Raw genomic sequence first — 27,133 nt, forward strand, 5'->3', positions numbered from 1 at the left:
AAAACATAATACAGGTCTACTTACTTCTATTGTTAGAGATTTAATGGTTAGATCAGCTGTCTGCGGATTAGTACCTGACTGTTTCATTTCAAAGAAGAAGTCACAAGGCTGCAATACCTACACAATAAAGTAAAAACACGTCATATAGAGAGAAAAATATTTTTAGAAACTTACTTTGAACATACACATAAAAATTAAAGTTTTTTATGAATGAAAGGTTTTCTTTCTTTTTACTGAAAGAAAACTTACCAATATTTGGTTCTTCAAAATTAAGAGAAATTTGAACACTAGTAACATGTTGAAAGAAAAAAAAAGTATCCAGAAGCATCACCTCAGCCACTTTTAATCATTAAAGACTGAAATGTCAACTACATTAAAACACATTACACTTCAGTAAATCCATTCTCATGGTAAAGTCTGCCAGTACCTTCAATGCACTGCACCATCATGTCTCTGACTTTTGAGGAAAAACAGTTTTTCAGTTGCAATGCAGCAATGACACAGTAACAGTTTTCCTGAACAACAATACAGCTGTTTGAATCACAATCACTCAGTTCCACCTCTGTTTTGCAATCAGTCCCTGAACATTTTCACTTGCCAAAGTTTACCAAATTAGAGGCATGCTATACACAAAACCAGTACAACGCTATTAATAGAGGACTCAGATGTAATTAGACTATACTGACACTGTACAGACAGGAAAATTTGCTCTCTAATCCCTATCTGAGATGGTCAGTCTTTCAAAAACTGTAATTTCAAACCATACTGATGCAGCAATCTTTTCTGACATCTCTATCCATATCTGAATCAGACGCTGGAGGCACAGATATACCCTGAATCAGTTTGACCACACTTTTCCCAAATAAGTTTGATCTAACAGAAGTTTTTGTCCATAATATTGTTTTTTACACTATTGCTCAAATTACCTTTTATTTTCTTACTCTGTATTTCATTCAGGAATGAAAAATGAGAGATATCTCCTTAGACCAACACACATATGAGAAACACACAAAAAACCCCTCATCATTCATGCTATTTTAAATCTGGAGGTTAGTTTCCCTATTTTGCATCTGGACATGACACTTAGGGATATGGTTTAGAGGTGACTATGGTAGTGCTGGGTTGACAGTTTGACCAAATGATCTTGAAGGTCGCTTTCAGTTTTGATGATTTTGTCATCAAAAGGATGAATGCATCCAACCCAATTACTTTCTGTCTTAGGTTACAATGTAACATGTACCCAAAAGTATGTACTCTGTCACCATCTGTTAAAACCAGGTGGGGCAGGGTTTATCTCCTCCATGACTCATCACTAACAACTCCTTCTGGGATAGGGTGGGGGGGGGCAGGTGTATTCTGCTAGTGGGCTATCAAGCCCCACTCCATGACTGATAAAATTACATCATCCCACTGTGAGATGCTGTGCCTGGGGAGAGGAGCCAAGCATTCCTACCTGGATATATTCTGAGGTTTGAACACCATAAATGGCCACTGGATTCCCAGTTGCTTACACACGTTTTGAAGAGGAGCAGTTATGCTCCTACCTTCAGGTAACACATGTGGTTTTTTTGTGGGTTTTTTTGACTCTTTTTAAGAACTTTCTGAATCTTTCAAGGAAGGTACTGTTTTAAGCACTGAAACTAGTGTCCTCTGAAGTTTTTTCCCCTATCTGTAACACATCGTGTTTTAGAAACTTACTTTGAACATACACATAAAAATTAAAGTTTTTTATGAATAAAAGGTTTTTCATAAAAAACTTTTAACACATCGTGTTACAGATAGGGGAAAAAAAGCATCATGTCAGATTCAGGTCTTTTTTCCCGTTTCTACAGTCTGAGATAAGAGATTCCATCAGAAGATATTCCCGTAAGAGGGAAAATTTGGTGTCCAATAGCTTTCTACAAACAAAGTAACATTTATGCCACATTTGCCAGCCACAAAACCCAAAGTTGAACAATTTTGCATTGTGGCTATCAATGCTAGTGCATCACTTTCTAAATGACTACATAAACATTTTAGTGGAATTAAAGACTGTAAACCCAAGGAGTAAACTGAGGTGCTATGATTCTACCTGAAACTGAGATGAAAAGGAAGCCCCAGTCCTTTCTGTTTACAGCTTTGGTCTTTCCTACATCACTCCATAAGTAGCAGGCATTAACAGAGAGCTGAAATGTTTTGCTCTTCAAAATTCACCTGTGGTCTGGGAACATAGGTAACTGTTGTATATACAGCCAATTTGAATTTTTTCTCTGATGCAACGATATCATCACAGAGTTAACAGAGGAACAGTCTGCTGTAGAGGCAGAAAAGCTGTAAGAAGCTCCAGGAGTCAATGCAACTTTCACCTGGTCAGTAACTAACAAGTCTGATTCAAATATAAATAGGCAGCTTTACTATAACAGATCTATAGACCTTAAAATAAAGCAATTTATGAACAGCATACAGTAAGTAAATGATTTCTGAATATGCACTTCCCTTTTTTTTTTTTTTTGGTGACACTGTTATTCTCTTACATAGCTATTTAATACAAAGTTTTAGACTGATAGCACTCCAAATTTATTATACTGCATTTGACATAGCATACACTTAAAAATTCTGTTTATTGGGCTTACATGGGATATGCAAGATAACTAACATTATACTCCTTGGGGCTCTGCACTGTACCTTGTCATACACAGACTAAGATGATGCTTTATGCATATCAGACAGAAGAGAATAAATGTTTGCCACAAAATTTTACTGATACTGTAAATCTATACTACTATATTGTACTACACATTTTAATGATGAACATTTCAGAAATTATCTGCATTTTAGTTACACAGCAGCTTTTAAATACACTGAATGGTTGTAAACTCACCGTAGTAATGTTCCCTTTCCTTTCCTCTGGAAGAAATGGGCATGCTTTCATCTGTATTTCTCTAACAGCAGCTGTCATGCTGTACCTTTCAGGGCTATTTTTAATGAAGACCTCGCACTGTGTTGTAACCACCAATGCAGGAGCATCACTTCTTGTTAAATCAGCCACAAATACAATCTCTGGATTTTTAACAACAATGTTCATTTCCATTGTAGATACAGGCTGCACAGATGCTTAAGAAATATAAATTACATTAGTTTAATAATTCAAAGATTAAATGTCAAGTATTTTCTTGTTGATTTAATTATTAATATAATTAATTTTTATAATTAATAACATTAATTACAATAATTATTTGAATATTGTAACTTATAGGAAGGCACTGATTATTTAGGGGTAAGATCTAGCATGACTAGTGTTAGCAAATCTGTAGATCCCTGCAACTGACATTTCTAGGCTTTCCATTGCAGGCACAAAACCATTTAATATCTAATTACTCTTGGGTACAACAGAAGACTCCACAAAGATCTCTGTCAAAATGAAAAGGATAACCACTGTTGAATGAAAATGACAAGTATCACCACTGTCACTATCTCTGACATAAATGTATCAGCTTCACTCCACACCTACATCTGTCAACTCTGATAAGAGTTTTACAAAATTGCTGGGCACATTTTCTACTCTCTGGAGTAGCAAATACTCCTTTTTCTACAGGACAATAATGCAGCATTATTGATGTCTAATGTAAACGCTTGCAATAAAAACATACTTTCATATAAGACTTCCTATCTGTTCAGACTTTGATCATCAGCAAATAATCACAAAAGGCCTGGCTGACAGGGACACAACTACAATATTTAGAGCACAGGGAAACAACACCAAAAAACAGGGACTTGCTTTGGCATACCTGATGAGAACTATCTGAGGCCTGGAAGCATGAAAAGAGTATTTCCTACTCAGATGTTCTAATGAACCAATTTTTGTTGTCAGGTACTCAAGCTAAAAATCTGTTTTCTGATGTAGGAAGAAATGCACATCAGTGAACAACTGAAATGACATTTCTAAGCAGCAATATCAGGCAGGCCAATTCCACAGGTAAGCACAATATATATAATACACTCAACTATTAATCCCATTTTATTTTAAACATACATTTTTAAGTATCTTCTTTCTCTGCTAAGACAAGACTTCATTTGGAAACAAAGACTAAAGGTAATGAATCTATTTCCATGATGCAAAGAAAGTAACATCAATGGTTACAAGCTATTCTATACATATAAACATAGGAAATAGCACAAAAGGAGTACTGTATTTTTTACATAGTATTACAATACCAAAACTGAGCTGATATTCAAATGCAGATTTTAAACTATTTCTGGTGTATACTGGTATATACCTTGGTCCTTTACAGGTACTGACTGTTTGAGATTTCTTTGTGCAGCAGCACTTTCTGCATTAGCCTTTAGAAATATATCTGCTACAGTAAGTAGGAACTCCATGCTTGCACAAAGGTATATCTCTTGAACAATAACATCAAGAACAGTGCCATCTCTCCCCTGTTTGTAGTTTACATCCACCATAACTTTCTTTTCAAATCCATGTTTCATTTCCACCATTCTGAAAGACAATTAGGAGGTATTTAACAAAACAATAAAAAGCCAGCCACAAATACTGAAAAACACTCAAGATTCTCATTCTGGATGCAATACATTAACAAGACTGAATTTAAAATGCAATGCAAATAATTTTAGAACATGACCAATAAAAACATCAGCACTAATTTTTTGTAACTTTAAAACTAAGTGAAATCCCATACACTGGTAACTAAAGATGCTAGTAATTTAACAAGACAAACCATCGTATTTCCTTCTTTACATATCAAAAGTACATTTTACTGAAGTTTGTTACTATTCACAAGACATCACCTCAGTTTTACTTAGAACATCATTAAAGTGGAAAGTGAAATTGCTCTCTATGCACATTTATTAAATTTATATTTAAAGTTCAATTTATTCCATTTTTTGTATCTAGCACTGGTCTCTCACAAAGATATGTGGAACAAAAGGCAGGTGAAACACATGCATGCACAGTAATAAGTACTTTAAGAATCCCTACACTAAGACGACTGTGGTTTTAGCAGGATACTAATGAAATGTAAACCTTATGAACTCTTTGTCTAACTCCAATAAATAATAAATTATGTAAAATTACAGACCTTGGTGTAGCCTTCTGGATGGACTGTCTTTTATCATCTAATGTACAGTTTGCCAGTTTGACTGAAGCATTCATTGAACCATCTGATAACATTTTCAGAGCAGCTGACATGAGAACTAATTTAAACTCTGCAAGCTTCAAAAGATCATCTCTCTGATCCAAACTGTTAACCTGTTTAAATGAAACATTTGTAGATTTCATTATGGGTAGCAAAAAATAATATATAGGTGTGATATACAGTTTTACTCTAACTGATGACATTTTCAAAAATAATAAATTAAATAAACCCACTAATAATTCAAAAGACAACCACAAACAACTACATACAAGACAAATTTTTCAAAAAGCAAAGCTTTGCCCTTCTATCATCTTTCTAAAGCAAGTTAACATAAGCGAGAGACCTAACTTTATAATATATTACAAACTTTTAGTCAGAAATTTAGTGACAAGTTTTGTAAGTTTAAACCAAGATGAATATGAAAGTATTGCTATTGACAAATTTAAGAATCTTTCTCTACCATTTTGTGTGTCCATGTACCCATCTCTACATGTAACTAATTAATATATTTCATTCCTCTGCATATTTTTCTTCCCAAAGTATATTTTAAATTAATATAAATTTTCATGTTTTTAGTCAGATGACAGAAGATGCCATGTATTATCAGCTACCACTAATTATTCTGTTTCCTGTAATATCTGCCAAGCGATTTACATAAAATAGCTATTCTCTCATTTCCGTCACATTTGTTATTATTGCTAGAACACACTCTCTCTATCATAAATTAAGTTATTCTTGCTCAGAATTTCCAGGACTCTAGGCAATCCTAAAGCTGTTGATTACTCTTTGTAACCAAAATTATACTCACCTGTTTCAAATTTGGACTATACAACACTAAAGTCAGAGAGTCAAATCTGAAGTCCAGTTTTAGTGTTGTTTTTATTTTCATAGGTGAATGCAATTCCACCACAGCTGATGTCACAACAGTTACACCTTTCAGGAATCAGAAAAATGGTTATTATTAAGAAAACTACCTGACTGAAATAAGGAAAAAAACAAACCAAAATATTCTCGCTTACAACCATAAGGACAGCAACTTAGCTTTTTTTCCACATGTAAATCCACCCACACTTAGCATATGTTTATCATACTTTATGTAAATACTTTTGGCAAAATCACACATTTGAGAATATAAAACACACCCCATACATATTCTACATGAGATTTTTACCATCTTTAAAACTCAAAAGTACAGCTTCTGGTTAATATTACACAGTACTGTGTCCAAGAGTGCTGCAAAGAATACAAATTTACTGTCCTCCTCATTTGTTCATCTGCCACATTGTTGCTGACTTTCAGATGTAATAAAGGAATTTAACAAAAGATGGTTTTCTTAACTTTACTTGCTTGTATTTTTACGGTGTCCTGAGTTGATGGGCAGTGACATGTATCAAATAGGAACAACTTTCAGGGGTGTCATCATTACAACAAACAGATCTAAATCAGGACAACAAGGAAACCACCATATAAAGGAAAGAGAGTAAAATGGTAGCTTTCCAAAGTTGTGATGTTAACAAATGCAGTCAACAGATGTTTAAGTGCTGCCTTGCATTATGGCTGAGAAAACAAGACCCTTACATTACATGTCATGCTCCAAAACTCACTACAGTGGCTCACTTGCTTCATTCATTATTATTACTGTCAGATGTAGCCCAAACCACAATGTCAAGATTATAGGTCCAGTGGCAGCTGGAGCAGCTAAGGAGGCATTTAGTGACAGCAGCAACAACAGCAGCAGCAGTGGCTACGGTTGCAGGGCAAAATACCTCAAAGAGCCTGGCAGCGGGCTCCCAGAGACAGGGAAACCTGAGATGGGAAGGACCTGGCAGGGCCCAGGAGCTCTTAGTAAAGCCTACATGGTGAGGGCCTTGCCAGAGCAACCGAGGGAGATTTAAACTACTCCAGGGAGCATAAGAACTTGGAGCACCAATGAAAATGCAGGCAAACAGGACATGGCACATCAGAAGGATGTGGCACAGCATTTGCTGCAGCAGTTCATGCAGGCAGGCCATGTAGGAGGAAAGGGTGACCCTCCCCAGCTCCTGAGGAGAGCTCACCTGGTGGTTTTCACCTACCCCATGACAAAAGACATGTGATCTCCGTAAGAGAACAGCGATCTCCATAAAGCCAAAAGCCATTGCTAGTAGCACAGCAACCCAGACCGAGCTTCTCAGAAGCATGCACCTGCTCCAGTCTGCAGCTGCAGGGAATGTTTGAGCTTGGCATTAGCACCAGAGGGCAGAAGAGACTACACTTGTGTGCAGTGGGACCAGGTGGATAATGTACTGAGCCTGGTGGCTGAGCTTAGAGAAGAAGTGGAGAGGCTGAAGAGTATCAAGGTGTCTGACAGAAAGAGAGACTAGTAAAAATTCCTGAGAGAAATGCAGGAGGTGGAAGCTCAGCACAGTCAGAGGAACTCCAACACTCTTGTCGTCAGACAGAATGAGGGGACCTAAAAGACAAGGGGGAAATGGAAACAGGTGCCTGCTGGGGGCAACAGGAGAATCATCTCCTTTGCCTTCACAGGTAACCTCAGGAAATAGGTATGAGGCTCCAGAATCTGAGGGTGAAGCAAATGATAGTGAAGGCGAAGGTCTACCTGGAGAGTTGCCAGAGCAAGTCAGTCAACCAAATGCATCACAATTTCAGGTTAGGAAAGAGAGAAAGAAAAGTAATTGTTGCAACTCTCTTCTGAGGGGAACTGAGAGCCCTGCATGCCAGCTGGACCCATCCCACAGGTCTGCTACCTTCCTGGGGCTCAGGTTAAGAGGTACGACTAAGACACAGGATCTTGGACGCAAGTTGTGTTCTCTTCTGTTCTGTCAAGAAAATCACGCACATGAACACCTTGGTAATGCAATTATATGTTACCATCAGAATTTTGGTTTCGCTCATCATGGGTCAGGCTACAGAACACTGAGCCTGCTGGAACCAAACAGGGTCCTCCTGTCTCAAAGGGAAAAAAGAACTTCAGCTCAGGAATTAGCAGGGCTTATTGAGAGAGCTTTAAACGAGATTTGAAGAGGAATGACTGCCAGGCTTGACAGAGATAAGGTGTAGAACGGCGAGAACTACAGTGACCACTTAAACAGCAAAAGGAGGCTTAAGAGAGAATACATTCAGTGAGTATAAGCATCCGAAGATGTAACCACAACACAGACTAGGGGTCTTCTCTTTGCACAATCAAATACTTCTATAATGTGCCTATACACCAATGCACACAGCATGGAAAACAAACAGAAGAGAAACAAGAAGTGCAGTCAAAGGACAGACCTAATTGCTATTATAGAGATGTGGTGGGATAGCTCACACGACTGGAATGTTGCCATGAAGGGCTATATTCTGTTTAGGAGAAACTTTCTATGTGAGGAAACACCCAGAATGTATCAAGCTCTGTCTTGCAGTGGATGATGAGCAAGTCAAAAGCTTATGGGTCAGGATAAAAGGGCACACCAACAGGGATGACACTGTCGTGGGTGTTTGCTACAGGGCACCCAAGCAGGAGAAGAAGTGGATGAGGCCTTTGACATGCAGCACAAAGCAGCCTCAGAAACACAAACTCTGGTTCGACTTTAACTACCCTGACATCTGCTGCAGAGCCATCACTCTGAAGCACGAACGGCCCAGCAGGTTCCTCAAAAGCATTGCTCACAGCTCCCTGTCATGGATAGTGGAGGCTCCCACAAGGAATGTTGTAGTTGTTTGACCTCACACTAACCAGCAGGGAAGGCCTTGTGGGGGATGTGAAGGTTGGGGGCAGCCTTGGCTGGGTAGTTATCCTGAGATTGTGGAGCTCCATATTGGGTGAGGAATGAACAAGGCAGCAAGATTGCAACCATGGACTTCAGGAGAAAGAACTTCAGCCACTTCAGGGAATTCTCTTGGAAGAATCTGTGGGAACAGGCCCAGCAGGGAAGAGGAGTTGACATTCAAGAATCACTTCCTCCAGGCTCAAGAACTGGCATCCCAATGCAGGCCAGTGAGCAAGAAATCAGACGAAGGGGCAAGAGACCTCCACTTGAATTAAGAGCTTCTGCCACTACTCACACATAAGCAGGAAATACACAGGAGATGTAAGTGGGGTGAAGCTACTTGGAATGCATATAGAGGGGTAGTCAGGCTAAGTTGAGACAATGAAGCCCAAGGGCCATCAGGAATTAGATCTGGCCTAGGATGTCAAGAACAACAAGAAGGGCTTCTCCAATAAGACAAGTAAAACTAAGAATAACATGGGACCATTGTTAAATGGAGGAGGGACAGTGGTAAGAGCAAGCAAAAGAATTAATGAATGCCTTCTTTACATCAGTCTTCACTGACCAGACCAGCCCTCAGGAATCTCTGACCCAGAGGCCTGAGTAAAGGAATACTGAAAGAAACATTTTCCCTTGGTCAGGCAGAACTGGGTTAGAGAACACCTGTGCAACCATGACATCCACAAGACCGCAGGCCCCATTTACGAATACTGAGAGAGCTGACTGCACACATTCATCTTTGAAAGGCTGTGGTGATTAGGAATGATGCCTGAGGACTGGAAGGAACCAAATGTCATCTCAGTCTTCAAATAGGGCAATGAAGGAGAACCCACGGAACTACCAGCCAGACAGCCTCACTTCAATCCCTGCAAAGGTGATGGAGTGCTTCACTCTGGAGGTCATCTCTTCTGTGCCCATGAAAGACAAAAAGGTGGTCAGGAGTAGTCAGCATGGATTCACCTAAGGGGAATCATGCTTGACCAACATGATGTCTTCTATAATGAAAATAACTACCTGGATGGATGAGGTAAGAGCAGTGGTTATTATCTACCTTAACTCCAACAAGGCTTTAAATAATGCTTCTCACAACATCCTCACTGGCAAACTTGCAAGTATTGCCTGGATCAATGGATGTTGAGGTGGAGAGGGCAGAAAGTTATGGACAGGAAGTTCCAAACAGAACTTCTTTACTGTGCGGATTACCACACACTGGCATAGATTGCCCAAAGAGGTTGTGAAGTCTCCCTCCCTGGAGATATTTACAAACTGCCTGTACACAATCCCATGCCATGTGCTCTGGGATGACCCTGGGTGAGCAAGGGGTTGGACCAGATGATCTGCTGTGGTCTCTTCCAACATGACCCATTTTGTGATTCTGTGAGATCCTCTAGACTGATTTTGCCCCCTGATTATTACCAACTTCTATTTGTACAGTTGACAATTAGGAGGTTGAGGAAAAAAGTCCTACAGCAATTAGAAAGGACTTCAGGATGACTGGCTGAAGGCACAGAAGCATAAGGTGGTGTTTTCCTTGATCCCATCAGTAGCAGGGAAGAATGCTGAAATGAACAGGAGAACCCACCTGATGAACACAATGCTTGAAGGCTGGTGACATCAGTGGAATTTTCTTTTTTTGACCATGAGGCAATTGATGTAATTCCAGGACTGCTGGGGACAGATGAGGCTCATTTGTCTCAAAGGGGTAAAACAATTCTTGCCCATGAGTTGGCATGAGTTAAGAGGGCTTTAAACTAGGTTTGCAGGGGGGTGGGAAGAAGACCAGGCTCACTTAAGATGAGCCTGGGGGGTAGGATGCCAGGGTTAGGAGTAAAATCAGTAGCCCAGCTGAAGTGCAACTACACCAATGCACACGGTATGGGTAACAAACAGGAGGAGCTGGAGGCCACTGTGCAGCAGGAAAGCAATGACAGAAATGTGGTGGGCTGAGCAGAGGGCTGCACTGGATGCTCTTCAGAAGGGACAGGCAAGGAAGGAGAGGTGGTGGGGTGCCTCTGTACATTAGGAAGTGTTTTGACTGTACAGAGCTCAAGGCTAGCGATGAGAAGGTTGAGTGCCTATGGGTGACAATTGGGGGAAGGCCGAAAAGGCAGATATCCTGGTGGGAGTCTGTTATAGACCACCCAGCCAGGATGAGGAGGTGAATGAGCTATTCTATGATGTGATGGTGGTATTTCATGATTGTCAGCCCTTGTTCTTGTAGGTGATTTTAACCTGCCAGATGTCTGCAAGAAATTCAACACCAGAGAGGAGGCTGGGAAGTGAGCCTACCAGGGGAGCTACCCTGCTGGATCTGCTGCTTACAAACAGAGAATGGCTGGTGGGAGACGCTGTGGTTGAAGGCATCTTGAGCACAGCAACCATGACACAAGAGTTTTCAGTACTCAGGGGTGTCAACGATATCTTGGACTTCTGGAGGGCAAACTTTCAGGACACTGGTTCAGACAGTCCCTTGGCAATAAGCCTTTAAAACCAAAGGATTCCACAAAGTCTAGATGTACTTTAAGAATGAAATCTTATAGGCACAGGACCAGACTGTCTATATGTGCTGGCCTGGCTGAATAGGGCCAGCTCTACTCAGGGGGAAAAACAAGAGTTTATGACTTCTGGAAGAAGAAGCAGGCAACTGGAAGAAAAGCACAAGGATGCTATTAAGTCACACAGAGAGAAAATTAGCAAGGTTAAAATTCAGCTAGATCTCAATCTGACCATTGCTGTGAAGGAAAATAAATATATAAAAATGTATTTATATACATTTATATGAAAATGTTTTTATAAATACATTAAAAACAAAGAGCAGGCAAAGGAATAATCTCCAGCCTACACTAGATGTGGAGGAGTACCCTGCCATAAGGATGAGGAAAGTTCTGAGGTACTTCATGCCTTCTTCACCTCAGTTTTTAAGAATGAAAATGGTTATTCTCTGGGAAACTGGCCTGTGCTGGTAAGACAGGATCAGAGAGTAGAAGAAACCTGCTGCAATGCATAAGGAAGTAATTAGTGACTGCTGTGCCACCTATGTGTTCACAATTCTATAGGACCAGACAGGATTCAACCGAGGGTGATGATGGAGGTGGCAGAGGGGCTCACCAAGGCACTCTCCATCATTTATCATCAGTCCTGGTTAACTGGAGAGGTCTCAGATGAGTGGAGAGTGGCCAACGTGATGCCCATCTACAAAAGAAAGATCCAGAACCACAAGCCTGTCAGCCTGGCCTTGGTGCTGGGGAAGGTTATGGAGAGTGTGATCACATGGCACAAACTGAACAATTAAGGGATCAGGTCCAGGTCCAGAATGGTTTCGGAATGGGTTCAGGAAAGGACCTGTCCTGCTTGATCAACCTGATCTCCCTTTTCAACCAGATGACTCATCTAGTTTGAGAGAGAAAGGCTGTGGATGTTAGCTACCTGTACATTAGTGAAGTCTTCAATACTTTCTCCCACAGCATACTCCTGGAGAAGCTAGCAGGCCAGAGCTTGGGCAGGTAAACTCTTTGCTGGGTTAAAAACTGGCTGGACGTAGAGAGTGACAGTGAATGGAATTACATCCGGTTGGCAGACAGTCACCAGTGGTGTTCTCCAGAGCTCAATATTGGGACCAGTTCTGTTTAACAACTTAATATTAAGGATTTGGATAAGTGGTTCTCAGTCAGTTCACAGATGACACCAAGCTGGGCAGGAGTTTTGATATGCTGGAAGGTTGGAAGGCTCTGCAGAGGGGTCTGGACAGGCTGGATAATGGGCTGAGCCCAATAGTATGAGGTATAAGAAGGTGAAGTGCCAAATCCTGCTCTTGGATCACAACAACCCCAGGCAGTGCTACAGGCTGAGGACCGAGTGTCTGGAAAGCTGCTCAGCAGAAAAGGACTTGAGAGTGCTAGTCACTAGTGTCTGAACATGAGCTAGCTGTGCCCAGGTGGCCAATGTCATCGTGGTCTGTATCAGGAACAGTGTGGCCAGCAAGACCAGGACAACAATTGCCTGCCTCTACTCAGCCCGTACTGAAAGTGAGGCCACACTTAAAATCCTGTTTCCAGTTCTGGGCCCCTCACAAAACGAAGACATTGAGGTCCTGAAACACGTCCAGAGAAGGACTGTGGAACTGCCAACAGTCCGGAACACAAGCTATACGAGGAGTGGCTGAAGGAGATGGGGGTGTTCGGGCTAGAGAAAAGGAAGCTCAGAGGGACCCTACTGGTTCCCACAACTACTTGAAAGGTTGTAGCAAGATGGGCAGCTGGTCTCTTTTCACAGACACCTAGTGAGTGACAGGGCAAGATGATACGGCCTCAAGCTGAGACAGGGGAGGTTCATGCTGGACATCAGTAAGAACTTCTACTCAGGAAGGTGGTGGAGTAACCATCCCTAGAAGTATTCAAGAAGACCTGGACGTGGCACTTAGTCCTGTGGTTCAGTTGACATGGTGGTGTTTGGTCAAAGGTTGCTTTTGATGGTCTTGGAGGTCATTTGCAGCCTTAATTATTTTGTGATTCTGCAGTACTGGTATACACAGATGAATCTGACATCCATTTTTAAATGCAATTCCAACAGAAGCCATATACCAACAATAATACCTAAAAATGCCAGAAGATGTAATTTTAGAAAATATTACCTGCAGAGTGCTGAGAAGTACCATGCATTTCACTAGTATGACTAGCTGATGCTTTTGATTCTGGCAAAGCTGTTGATGCACTGGAGCTTTCACCTGCATTTTCATTTAGTGTCCTCAGTATTGTGGTAATATCTTCCTGACTGAGAATGAGCTTTAAAAAAGATTGCAATGGAAATCAGAACAACTCTGTTTGCTTAATTTCTGGTAACTAAAATCTGGGCTTACAGGTAAACAGATAAATCAAATTAAACTCATCTGAGTCTCTGTTTAGGATGCTAAAATTTTTCTGAAATTCATACAACTCCTTACAGTATTTTCTAGAAATCAGAAATCATTCACACATTATTTTGTTTTCATCTACAAACCTTCCCTACCAAACTGCAATTTAGAAACTGGAATGTCATAACACGTACACATACAGTTTGACTTACAGTTGACTAAAATTTTTATCTTCATTTAGTCACAAGGCACCTTACAGTAATACTTACGAGCCCTATTTCAAAATCTGGCAAATTGCTTTTCCTCACACACTTCACAACATTTCTATTTTTAATGTTAAATTTAAATTATGTTTTGTTAAAATTTCAATTTACTTTTTTTTTTAATGTTAAAATTTAATCATGCTAGGATGAATCCCATTTGGTCCCACAGATCTGTGAGTGCCTATGTGGCACAGCAGGTCATTAATAACTATTCAGGTTTGTCATAGGTACAAATTCAGCACTGCTGTTGAACAAAACTCAAACTTTTCCAATATTTTACTGGAACACACTGATAGATAAAAGGCAAGAAAAGAATAAGCATTTTTAACTAGCAACAGTAATTCATAGTACAAAGTCTGCCTGGAGTATCACAGATGAAATAAAGACCTTAAATTAGAACCAAAATCCATTAACTTCCTTCTCCCCTGTAAAACAACAAAAGCTGTTCTATCTTTAAGTCTTGAAATCAAACAATACTTTAACTACTGAGCTTGGACTTTTATAGAGAAAAATTAATCTGTTTTCCAGAAATATTTTAACAGTTGCTTTCAGAAACAAGTGCTTACATTCATAGGCTTGAGTCGGCCAGATATTTCAATATCAGGAACTTCATTATACCACGCAGCAGCTAAATTTCGTTCAACAGCTACTTCCAGATTGACTGGCTGCAGCAACTGTACTTCAGTTTGCAAAGAATCTTGCTCATAGTAAGATCTGTGAAAAGAAGCAAAATACTCCCAGCTTTCACATATTTCACATTCTAAAAAACACACTTCTGTCTTTTTCTCATCCTTTTAAATAATGCTATAAAACTGCCTTTATACTACTCCACATAGCTCTAGCTGAAGCCTTACTCCACCAAGTAGACCTCCTTCCTTTTTGTAGGGAGGAGGTATCAGGCACAAACCAGGCATGCAACAGACAAACTCTTGCAAGTCAGGACCTCTTATCTGCTCTCCAGCGGAGAGCAATTCTGTCTTTCTTCCATACTCTTCAACTGTGTTTGAAAAGTCCCTTCCATTCCATCTCCCTCCATGAACCCCCTGCACAAAGGACCATTTTTAAACAGTTCTTAATGGCTGTTTAACTGAGGACCTTTGCTGCTATGCATAGCTTGAAAATCCCATCAAAACAGTCTAATACAAATAGCCTGTCCCAAATTAATGAATAATACAAACAGCCTGTTCCAAATTAATGAATAATGCATAACTCTATAGTACTACACAATTTATCCTGAACGAACACGTGCTTCTATTTAAAGATGTGCAGATTGCTCCTTTTCCTAAACCATACATTTTCATTGCTTTAAAAAAATATTCATTTGTTGTTATATTCCAAAAGAATACTGTCAGTCACCAACCATTAACTAATTATTTAACTACTCCTTGAAGCTCTCTAATGGAAGAATCCCAAAAGGATTAAATTAATTCTAACAATATTGACATTACATTACCTGTATAACTTCAGTTCACTCAATTTCACCGTCATAGAGTCAATAACAGGTGGAAGACTACACCGTGCTTTTGTTTTAGCAATAAAGAATTGGTTCTTCACAGTGATTAGACCAAGATCAGCCACCAGGACATTTGCAGACATTGCTGACTGTGGAATTATCACAACAGGTGCCTTGATATTGATATCCAGCGCCAAACGGGAACTACGCTCTGCTAACCCTTTTACACCTGTAGCTGCTTTCTCTGCTGTTCGAACAGTTGCCTCAGTAAAAGCTTCCTTAGCAGCTTGAAAGTTATTTATAAAAGCCTAGGAAAGGAATACAGACATCAGGAATTCATTATTAAGAATTACAGTACTTCAAAAACACTATGAATCATATCTATTTAAACAGCAAACCATCCTAAAATGGTTTTATTTTTGATATACATTTTGTCCAAATTCTTTAATAGGATAATCATTCCTCAAGTATGATAAATTACGCATATATAAAAATAAATTTCTACACCAAATATTTGGAAAATTAGATGGTAAGAGCAATGACCTTGTAACATGACTTGTAGGAACTACAAGTTATTTTATCTAATCATATGAGCAGCAGAAGATGGATTTACTTAGCCGAATTTATGGAAAGGGCATTAATTTTCATGGTTTCTTACTTATACTTCAGTATTATAAATAATGAATGGTACGTATATATAACAGCTGTTACAAACGTTCTAAGACAAACATTATTATTAACAATAGTAAACGTTTCTGCTTATTCATCTGCTCCACATTAACAAACATATGTAGAAGAAAAATAAGCTATCAAGCCCAACCATCAATCCCAGAAAACTTTTTTACAATAGTATATAAAAGTTCTTACACAAACGGACACCACTCCATATGGAACATCTTATCCCTTTCTTGCTCAGACCACTTCACCTGGATAATAAGAAACAGTATCCGGAAAATTTAACTTACCAAAACAGATGAAACAAACTTGTTGACAAAAACTACTTGAATACACCCAACAGTTAGGTAAATACGATTGTCAACAACATCCATATTTGTATATGCAATGCCATCTGTAGCATCCACATATGATACCATTCTGAAGTTGAAGACTTCTTTTTCTGTGATGTAAAGAGCCTTAAGAAGAAAAAAAAATAATATCTTAACTGTAAAAACTTGCATATTAGAGAAACTTAACTTCAAAACAAAATGTAGTACCTGACACCATTAAGACATTTTTACTTCAAGCATCTCAACAATATATGAAAAAAAATCAAAGTTTAAAAATCTATTGAAATAGCTAAAAACATTAAGTTGACATCTCAGCTTGAATAATTCTATTCAGAAAAGTCAACATAGTAAGAGGCTATGAGCAGCTAAATATCGCAGTTGCACAAATTAATGTCAGTCTAATAATTAATGTCAGTCTAATAATTACAAATGTCACTCACTCAGTTGTGAGTGCAAAATTATTCTGTCATATAGAGAATACTACTCCCAACAAGTACATAAAACATGACTGAAAAAAGTCACAGTAGAGAGCAGAGTCTAAAAGTAAGTTTAATTTAGCATCCATTCAAAAAGAAAATGAACAATACATGCATATGCCTACCTTTTTATACAAGGCTTTCTCATCAGAATCCACAATACTGATGTTCTTCAATTTTGCAGTCACATCAGTTGCTGCTTTCTTCATGATCACTTGGCTATCCAGACCTCAAAAACAAGACATACAAAATCCATACACTATAGTAGTTACAAAGTTTTGTGCTTTTGTGATTAAAGTTTTGTTCCTACCTTCAATGTGAATTTCAGCTATTCTACGGTTTTTCTCTCTGATAAAAATACGCAAACATGATAAATCCGCACAGATAATGAGGTCAATAATATCTTCATACTTTGATTTTTTTGATGCTATGGGAAGTAAAAAATAACAAAAGTTAACATTCTTCAAAGAGGAGGACATGTACTGTTTTGGTATCCCTTTAAACTGCACAGTAAGCAAGAGGTTAATGCGCCCCAAGTATAAGATAATAATCATAAGGCCATCAAACGCCTTAATTCATACCAGGGAAAAAACAATAAATCCTTCACAACAATTCTTGGTTTTTCTATTTACATTGACTTAGTGCCTCCAATACATAGCAAATGTATGCCTTGACCTATATGTCAGAAAACTGCACATGGCTAAGGATACAACCCTATAAATACACATAATTTGAAGCAAAATTTTTCATATCAAACATCATTGACAAGATTGCAAAAATAGAAAGTACATTTGTTTTACTTCTTACTTAAGAGAAGAGAGAGGAATGAAAGGAGGAAAAAATAATAAAGAAACTTGCTTAATTTTTTAAGAACATCCTTCTTCTCTTCTGTTTTTTCATAGACTGGTTCTTCCACAACTTTGGTTTCTTGTTTAGGCAGAAGATTATTCAGATAGTTCATAGCATTCAGCAGAGCTTCAGTATGCAAATGAACATCTAGAGAAGAAAAGTTCACCTAAAAGAAAAATTTTTGTTTATCCAGTATGCCTCTCCTCCGAAATTGAGAAAATTATGTTAAAAAGAACTTATCATACCTTTATTTTCTGTAGAACATTCTGACAGACAGTTTTCAGTTCTGGTCCCTTAATATCAGTCTATTTCAGCAAAAGTGCACATAAAACAAACAAATCAGAATTTGTAAATTCCATTTTAAAAACCTATTTTCAAATTCACTACAACTTAAGACATAAAAGTTTTTCTGTTGAAAGAGCAGACAGACCTTGCACATGACACTCAAAATGTTAAAAACATCAATAAGTAAGGAAAAAACCTTCAACATCTGGTGCATCTTAATGTGATGTTTATAATGGGCTTACAATTCAAAAGCCAAGTCTACTCTTTCCTAACCTTTGTATATTCCAGAGTGAGAAGATCATCTTCTACATTATCCAATGTAGTAATTATGTAAACTGGTTTGTCATTATCATCTAAAAAAAAAACAAGTAAAAAGAGAATACAGAAAATTACTTAAAGGAAAAAAAATTAAAACCTTCTTCATCTATAAACTGCCAGCTAGGCTACTAGCCGTCATGTCTGCTTAATCAAAAAAACCTCTTTTGCAGAAATAAAATAGTTAAACGTCTACAATCTACAATCATCACCACCAGAACATATTTACCAAAGCACTAATAAGTGGATGAGCTCCTGATTTACTTGCCCTCAGCCCTGCATTTAAGTTAGGAAGCAAATTTTCCTTATTTGACAAAAGCCCAACAGAGTTTTTGAAGACAAATTCACAGTGTTATTTGTGAAAAATTCCTTGACCAGATTATAAATACTTACCAATATACTCTGGGCACAGAAGACCAACTTCACGAAGGAAAGCACTTCCAGTCATGTCAAATGTTCTCACTTTAAGTTCAGTGCCTAAGCCCAAAATATCAAGCTGGAGCACAGGCATCTCAGTACCACCAGTAAGACGGCATAATTTAATTAAGACCTAAAAAAAACCCCAAAACACACACCCAAAACCAGTAAGGGACTATAAGAAGCAAAAAAAAGGATTATTTTTTTATACAGGATGTAATATATTTACTTACATTTTATTGGTTAATGTCTATTTGTATATTGGTAATTTAACTCTATACAGCAAATGCCTTGAACAGAAATAAACAATTCAACAAGCAGTACTCGTTGCTGTTATTATAACAAAAACTTCAAACTTCAAACATTTTGTATAAAATACCAAAGTAAGAGTTACATGAACTAAATTATTTTTTAAAAAAATTCTGTACAGCACTCAGCAATGTTCAATACAGTCAAAACTAGATTTTCAGTCAGCACAAAATGTTTACTACTTTCACTAGCATTTCTCTGAATTCTCCGAATTTCTCTGAATTAATGCTAGGAGTTAGATACCCAAGCTGAATGTCTGGCAAGAGGATTTACTACATTTTCACCAATGCATGACAATACCGTTGTTAAATAAATACGTAGCTGAGCTGTTGTATCTGATTTTGACAACCAAACAAATATATGTATTCTTCATTTCCATGAAATGCTGTCTACAAATAAGGAAAATCAAAGCAAAACCCAGTAAGCAATTTTAAACTATGAGGACAACAGAGGTGATTTATAATAGATTCCCAAATTATTTTTTTTTAAAGATTGTAAGTTAGTTGTCATTAGAAAATAAGGTAAAACACAGCATCCTCGTTTTAGACTAGTATTTCTAAATAAGGTCTTGTCATCACAGAAACAGTACATTTCAGTTTGATTAGTAGTAAAGGTGATATATGTAGTATGCTAAAAGCTAACTGAGTAAGTATGATTTATTTTTAAAATAAATGCAAAGTAAAATACACTGAGTTTTAGGAATAACAGTGTCATAGCCATGATCATCTAATGACAAAGTTAATGACAGTGTCAATAAGTCACCTCTTTTACTAGAACTGATACAGTTAGCAAGTGTTCTTGCATTTAGGTAAAGTACTCTTCCCCCACCCCCCACCCCAAGCCTGAAATAGCAAGAATACAGAAAACCCTTCATAATGAAGGCGTTATGGATTTACATGTGTGGACAACAGCATCTGGGAAAAACTAGAACAGAAAAATAAGGTGCTTGTTACAACATAAAACATTAATGAAGTTTTCCCATTGGTCACAGCAGTATCTGGAAAAAAGATGCCACAAGCACCAATTTAGCTAAAACAAAGATGTAATATGATTTTTGAGACATAGGTAAAGAAAATTCAGTGATAAAGTGAGTTGGGAAATCAAGTGGATAAATCAAAGCACTTCAGTGATGACAAGGACACAGAAGCACAATTATGACTTGGAAAAAACTCTGCATAATAGTTTCAGGGAAAAATGGGGAATGAGTATCTCTGCACACATGGAATTATAAACACAACAAACATGGAAAAAATTACAGTCCTGCCATGCTTCAGGGAAATTTTTAAAAGTAATTTTACCTCAGCTACTTCAAACTTTAGCTGGAAATCTGTCATATTTTTCAGAGATTCTTGTTTGTGTAGGTTTTTTCGCCTTGTACTAAGAGCCTGATTGAAGAAGTCAGGCGAGACTTCAAAAAATGGCATATCTTCCACAGGACTGCTTAGTGCATCATAAAATTCTTCTTCTGATTCTAAGGATTAATTCACAACAGCATTACATATGCATTTTACACAGCCAATATTTTACAGTATTATGACCTAGAGATTTTACATCTACATGTATAAAAGCTTAAACATACAGGTATCTAGCTGACAACCAACAATAAAATCTGTTTCCATAACCATCTCAATTCCTACCTCTACAACTTTACACAACACCTACAGCTGCCTCCATCATGTCATCATAAACTTCAGATCTCATAAGCTAATTCCTTCATCAGCATTCTCTTACATCTGACTTTGCAAAAGACAGCACAATCGATGTTTTGTCTTGCCTTTGGTGTGACCTAACAGCTTGTCTGCTGATCAGACTGCTGTTGACAGAACAGGAGCTGTGGCCTCAATATCAGCAACGCTACTTGGGATTTCTTGCTGCTGTAGATCACCCATTTCAGAGAGACTCCTAAGAACTATCAAGCTTTTAATCCACTTTACATTAGAGCAGAAATATAACCAGGATAAATAGATTACACTGTCTTGTGAAGGTCTTCTTCACCTAAAAACCATAAATACTGAAGTACAAGGTAACTGTGGAAGAAATATCCTTCTAAAAAACCTCAACAAATTACATGAAGTATTTTGTAAAGCTTAAAAGCAGTTCCGAGATTTTTGGAGGGTAAAGATAGAGAACTAACATAAATCACTTAAAAGAACTGTATAACTGTATGTACAGTATGGATTAAAAATCAGACTTGATTAAAATCTAAATCTAGCTATTACTTTCTCAAATTACTTGTTGCCAGCATGCATTCTCACTTCAGCCTAGTTTTTAAGAACTGGAAGACATGACTCTACATTTGGACACTCAAAGGCGCTTATATAAAAACAGATGAAGATGCACAAATACATATTTTTACACATACTGCATACATGCTGAATTTAAAGCTATGAAATAGCCATAATAACTTTGCTGACAATTTTGCTAGTGTTTGCTAACCACAAAAATCATCAACTTGAGAAAGCAGTAGAAGTCTGTTTCTCCAGTCAAGCGTTTTGGCATCAAAAACATGACTGACACTGAAAAAACACTGATATATTTATTTTTCTAATGTAACTACTAGATTAAACATTAGGATCTAGATAAGCTGTTTTGAACAGCGCAAGGCAGCATTGAACACAACTGGTTCTCCCACAGCCAATCTTCTGCTTTATCCAGTAAAAGTCAAAATGTTTGTTTATAAAACCACAGCAGTTTCTAATGGTTATGATTTCCCTACCTTGTAACTTAAACAAATCCACCTAAATAGGAGAGAAATCCTTCACCATAAGAAAATAATTAAAACTGCCATCAGAGGACTAAGTACATGCGAAAGCTAAAAATTTCATATTACTTCAAATACCCTGAATAGAGATTTGCAATAACATGTGCCGACAAAAATAAACCCACCATACCAAACAAAATTTTCCTGCTATGTCCTCAGGAAGGGAATGACAAAAACAAGCATACAGAATTTTACTGCTTTTAGAAAATACTCAAGTAGTTTGTAGTAGTAGTATCAATTATAAGCTAAACAGAATATAACACTACTCAGCCCTCAAGAACTAGAAACAAAGCCCCATATCCTTGCTTACAGCAAGAATAATAAATTAATTCAAAGAACTCAAAAACTTTTTTACTTGACCCGCTTCTTAAGCAAGACTTTAAAATAGATTATACTACCTGACTCAGCGAATGAATGAAGATCCAAAACAGGATACACGCCTTGAGATGAATGTGGTGCTGGAAGGACAGGGGACAGTGTAGCCTGAAATAGGAGATATTATAAAATTTTTTCTTGCATTTATTGGTCATGCTACTGCATGGATATATGTGGCATCCAAGTTTTACAACCTAGGGAAATCTAGCTTAAGTGCAATAAAATAAAACACATTACTAAAATTATAAGCATAGGGAGAAACTAGGCCTAAAATAGGTAGAAGCAGCAGCTTTTGCACTTACATCTAACTAGAGAGAACACACTATGAAACAGTGAAGAGGTTCAAACATTCAACTTCACAGACCAAAAGATGCTTAGAAATGGCACATTATATGAAAAATCATAAAAGACAAAACCTAGTCCCTCAAAGGACTACAATACAGCAACTTCAGAGAACAATAAAGAACACAAGTGCTGGGTGGGGAAAAAAGAGATACACATAAGATTAGAGCAGACAGGACTGCTTTCTATTTCACAGAATCATAAAAACATTTAGGTTAGAAAAGACCCTTCAGATCACCAAGTCCAACTATAAACCTAGCACTGCAAGAGACATGGTTTTGTGGCAAGCTTAAATGCCACATCTACAAGCCTTTTAAACAGCTGCAGGGATGGTGACTCATCCACTGGGCAGCCTGCTCCAATGTTTGACAATCATTTTGGTGAAAAAGTTTTCCTAATATCCTATCTAAACCTCCTCTGGAGCAATTTGAGGCCATTTACTCTTATCCTGGCACTTTTTACTTGGGAGAAAAGACCAACACTTCAGTCTTTCTCACCATGAGGAGCCCAAAACCAAGCACAGGATTCAAGGTGAGGCCCCACCAGTACCAAGCTCAGGGGCACAATCACTGCCTTGGTCCTGCTGGCTACACTATTGCTGATGCAGGCCAGGATGCCCTTGGCATTCTTGGCCACCTGGGCACACAGCGGCTCATGTTCAGCTGCCTGTTAGCCAGTACCCCTAGTTCCTTATCTGCTGGACAGCTCCCCAGCAACTCTGTCCCAGCCTGGGGGGTTGCGACCCAAGTGTGGAATCCAGCACTTCGCCTCATTGAATTGCTTCAGACATAAGAGGAAAAAAAACAACTAGTAAAGTACTGAGAGAAGGCCTCACAGTAGTCTTCATCTTTCTCAGAAGAGGAAGCAGAGGGACTGAAACTGACCCCTTCTCTCTGGGAACCAGTGAGAGGACTCAAGGGAACAGCATGAAGGGGTGTCAGAGAGGTTTACACTAGGAAAAGGTCCCTTCCTAAGAAAGTGTTTAAGCACTGGAACAGCTCCCCAGGGAAGAGGTCACAGCACCAGCCTGAGAGAGTTCCAAAAGTGTTTAGACAATGGTCTCCAGTATATGGTGTTGAGCCCTAGGGATGGTCCTGTGAGTCCTTACCCGGTCAGGATAATCTATGATTCTGAGTCTTTAACTGTGAAATGCAGTTATGAACAACTCAGAGTAGTAACTGAAAATATGTAAAAAGCCACTAGAGTGCACTCTAGAACAAGAATCCTCCACTCCATGTGGTTTCTTATATGACAGAATTAAATGCTCTTAGTAAAGGTATCCAAATGATTTAGTTATCAAGTCTCAGAAAGCAATCTCAGCAATCTGAGTTTGTAAAGAATTCTCACCTGCAAGTTCCACATGCACATGTATTATAGACGTGCCTTGCACAGTGTCAAAGTAAGAGAACTGTGCACTGTGTGCCCTTTCTTCTTGAGTGCCTTTGGCTCTGGACTGCATGGTTTACAACAGCTCTTTCCCTGCACCACCACACCTTCTCCACTCCCTTGTTACTGCACTTTTCAAAACTCAAGCTCAGACAATTATTCACAACATCACAGTATCAAATCTATGCATTATGGCAACAAGAAACACTCATCTTGAATACTGTTTCCAAGGCTACATTTCATGAACATTCATGGGAATGTTCACTCTCAACATTCCCATATCTCTCTTAGTCTCCAGCCTACATAATCTGACTTCATTGAATATATTCATGAATATATTCATGTCTACAAGTAATAAATAGACAAAGTATTTAAGAAATATGTGAAAATGCCTCATCTGTAACACTTCTGCATTCTGTGAAAACAAGGAGAGAAAACTGAAATTTGACTTCATAGTACAACTAATAAAAATTAAATTTATATACTGAAGTGTCTTCTTGGACTAAAATGCTGAGCGAAAAACGTGGAAGGATCTGTTCCAAAATGTCTTCTCTTTTCACAGCTCAAGAACACTTCCACCCCTAACTCAGAATGTAAAGAAGAAAACAGCACTCTGACAAAGGATTTCACATTTGTTTCAGTTCAGAAATTATGGGATGCTAACACAGTCCAGAAGAATTACAGCTGTAAGGATGAAAGCATGGTAGTATACCTACCACCATCAAAGCACAAAATCCACTCAAATTAACTGAATTTAATATCAACAATTAAAGTCTGTCATGTTCAGAAGTAAATGGAAGCTTGAGCAGACAGGTTTAAGATTAAGTTTTGATCTGGATTCGCATATAATACAAATCTATTTATGCTTGGTCCACAGTCTTTCCTCACCTCACCTACTGTATATCACAACTAATGTACAGGCAATACTAACTACTTCAAGGTCACTTAAAATATCTCAGAGTTAACAGTAAAATTCTATCATTTCATGCAAGTATATTCAGTGCTATAAAGCACAGGACAATGTGCATCTTAAACATGCAAATTCTATTCATGTAAAAGTAAGGTCCCAATACCTACCCTGAAAAAAAGTTAGTCTGTGATTAGCTGCACAAAACAACAGAGACTACGGTGGCTTTGGCTGGGTATACTATTACTACATAAAGTGTGAAAGAAGTCAGAATTAGCTAAAATTTTAATGGCACCACTAAAGAGATGGCAAGAACCACATGAAGAAAAACACTCTTCACTGGATATATACTTTCAGTAGGTATGCATGTCAAATTGTTGCAATTACTGTTAATAAATATTATGCTAATATAACCCACAAAAAATACTGAACTGCAGTAACAGCTTCACAGAACAGTGCAGAATAATTTGTACAAAGATGGAAAGATAATTGTCAAATAATCTAAAAAAAACCCAAATACAAAGATGACCACTATTTCTGTAGAATCAAGTTCATGAGTTACTGAATAACAGACTGTTAGAAGTATTTACAAATGACAGAAAAAAGAAGAGCCAAATTTTGGTTTTGACTTTTAAAAGAGTCTACATGCATTCTAATAATAGGACTGCTTTACACATTTATTAAACATAGTCAGATCACAAAGACTAGTCATGTCAAAAATTAGTAACTGTGAGTTAATTTCCTAATTTTGTTAAGAACAGCTCAAAAGGTGAAACATTTTTCAGGAAAAATAAGAAGGGGACAAACTTCTGTTCTGAAGAAGGAATGAAACAGTGACCCAAACCATTTTCACCAAGGAAAGGGAGTGGAGAAAGAGCAAGAACCAACTCTTCAAACTTCTAATTGATACAAGTGCAAAGGAAAACTTCCACCCCTGAGCTATATTGTGTAAAGGACTTGAAATGGGAAAAGCACTGAGGGCAGATGAAAAAAAATTGCTTCTTTTGCCAGGCAGGAATTGTTTATAAAACAGATAGTGAGTATTTTTTGTTTGGCTTTTGAAACACTCATCTAACATGACATAATACTTGAACTTCAAAAATTCCAGCATTTTAATGTTTTCTTCACTACACAAAACAGCTGAACCCAAATTCTGCAGCATTACGATACATCTGTAAATTTGAAGGTACAATTAAATTAATCCTCAACAAAACTAAGTATGCTTATTAGTCAAGATTGTTATGAACTACAAATTAATTCCCATAGTAGTAAAACTCTAATGGCTTCTATTTTAAATACAAACGCTTGACAACTATTTCATCGTTATTGACTGAAGTTCACAATAAACTAACTAAACAGCACGAAAATTTTCTACAGCTTTAGAGAAAAAGCTAGATTTTTCAAGAGGCACAAAGTCAATGCTCATTCATCACTTTTTTGTGAACCTTTCAAAATTGGAACGCTAATATCAAGGTATTTTTCTGAGAGTTTTTTATGAAATCTCTTAAAAATCTTACCTCGGTCATTTTTGGAGGAGAACTGGTAGCAGGTGCACTTTCTGGCTTAGGAATGCTATCAATTAGCTCCAAGATACTTGTCACCTTCTGGTCTGATATTTGGATAGAAAGTAAAGGCAACTGTCCTGACAGTTTGAACCTGTTTTTAAAGAACCAAAGTCAAGAGTTCCATAGTTAATTAATCTTGAAATTATTTCAATCAAACTTCACATTAGTTTTCTTCTGAAAAACATGAAAATCTTCTGGGTCTGAAAATTCTTCATCTAACCATTGCATGTATTTTTTTTTGTGTGTGCGTGTATATATATATATACACGCACACACAAAACCCTTCTGTTGCACACAGAAAAGTTACATGATTAGCAACTATCCACTTAATAGTGTAATTTATATTCCATTTGCTACAATGTCTTGTGGATCAGGACTACAGTATGAATACCTACTTCCGGTTTGGTTGCGTAAGAGGCATAGTTTCCTTACAATCAGAAACTGCCCCCTCATGTTCATGCATTTAATTTAATTACTTACAATAAATCACACAACTAAGCTTTTACACAGTCTTTTACAGAAGAAAAGGTGGAGGCATTTTTTGCATATGAATGTTTAGGGCTCAAAACATCAAAAAAAGAATGCAAAATACTTCCTAGAACTCATGTATAGTTAAGCAGACTATAGCAGTTGTCTAGATATTGAACAAAAGAATAAACATACAGCAATACAAGGTAGAAAAGAATAAAA

At 37.8% G+C, this 27,133-nt stretch overlaps 1 protein-coding gene across 4 annotated transcripts in view; it reads right to left on the bottom strand.

The window, feature by feature from the left end:
* VPS13A (vacuolar protein sorting 13 homolog A) overlaps positions 1-27,133 on the bottom strand; it is a 107,366-nt gene that overhangs the window by 45,870 nt on the left and 34,363 nt on the right. For all 4 annotated transcript variants that reach the window (XR_007780433.1, XM_030237249.2, XM_030237248.2 and 1 more), the window contains exons 23-40: positions 26,396-26,534; positions 22,267-22,351; positions 20,406-20,578; positions 18,775-18,931; positions 18,340-18,419; positions 18,027-18,086; positions 17,791-17,947; positions 17,243-17,359; positions 17,058-17,161; positions 16,415-16,582; positions 15,450-15,757; positions 14,563-14,710; positions 13,515-13,665; positions 5,941-6,065; positions 5,076-5,245; positions 4,257-4,477; positions 2,861-3,093; positions 25-117 (exon numbers count right to left, since the gene is read on the bottom strand). Coding sequence is in view for 3 of the 4 variants with exons in the window: in XM_030237249.2 (XP_030093109.1) it covers positions 25-117; positions 2,861-3,093; positions 4,257-4,477; positions 5,076-5,245; positions 5,941-6,065; positions 13,515-13,665; positions 14,563-14,710; positions 15,450-15,757; positions 16,415-16,582; positions 17,058-17,161; positions 17,243-17,359; positions 17,791-17,947; positions 18,027-18,086; positions 18,340-18,419; positions 18,775-18,931; positions 20,406-20,578; positions 22,267-22,351; positions 26,396-26,534 (2,689 nt within the window). In the remaining variant the exon portion in view is untranslated. The remainder of the gene's footprint in view (positions 1-24; positions 118-2,860; positions 3,094-4,256; positions 4,478-5,075; positions 5,246-5,940; positions 6,066-13,514; positions 13,666-14,562; positions 14,711-15,449; positions 15,758-16,414; positions 16,583-17,057; positions 17,162-17,242; positions 17,360-17,790; positions 17,948-18,026; positions 18,087-18,339; positions 18,420-18,774; positions 18,932-20,405; positions 20,579-22,266; positions 22,352-26,395; positions 26,535-27,133) is intronic.

Source organism: Serinus canaria, chromosome Z, assembly GCF_022539315.1.
Source record: "Serinus canaria isolate serCan28SL12 chromosome Z, serCan2020, whole genome shotgun sequence".
NCBI classification, from domain to species: Eukaryota; Metazoa; Chordata; class Aves; order Passeriformes; family Fringillidae; genus Serinus; species Serinus canaria.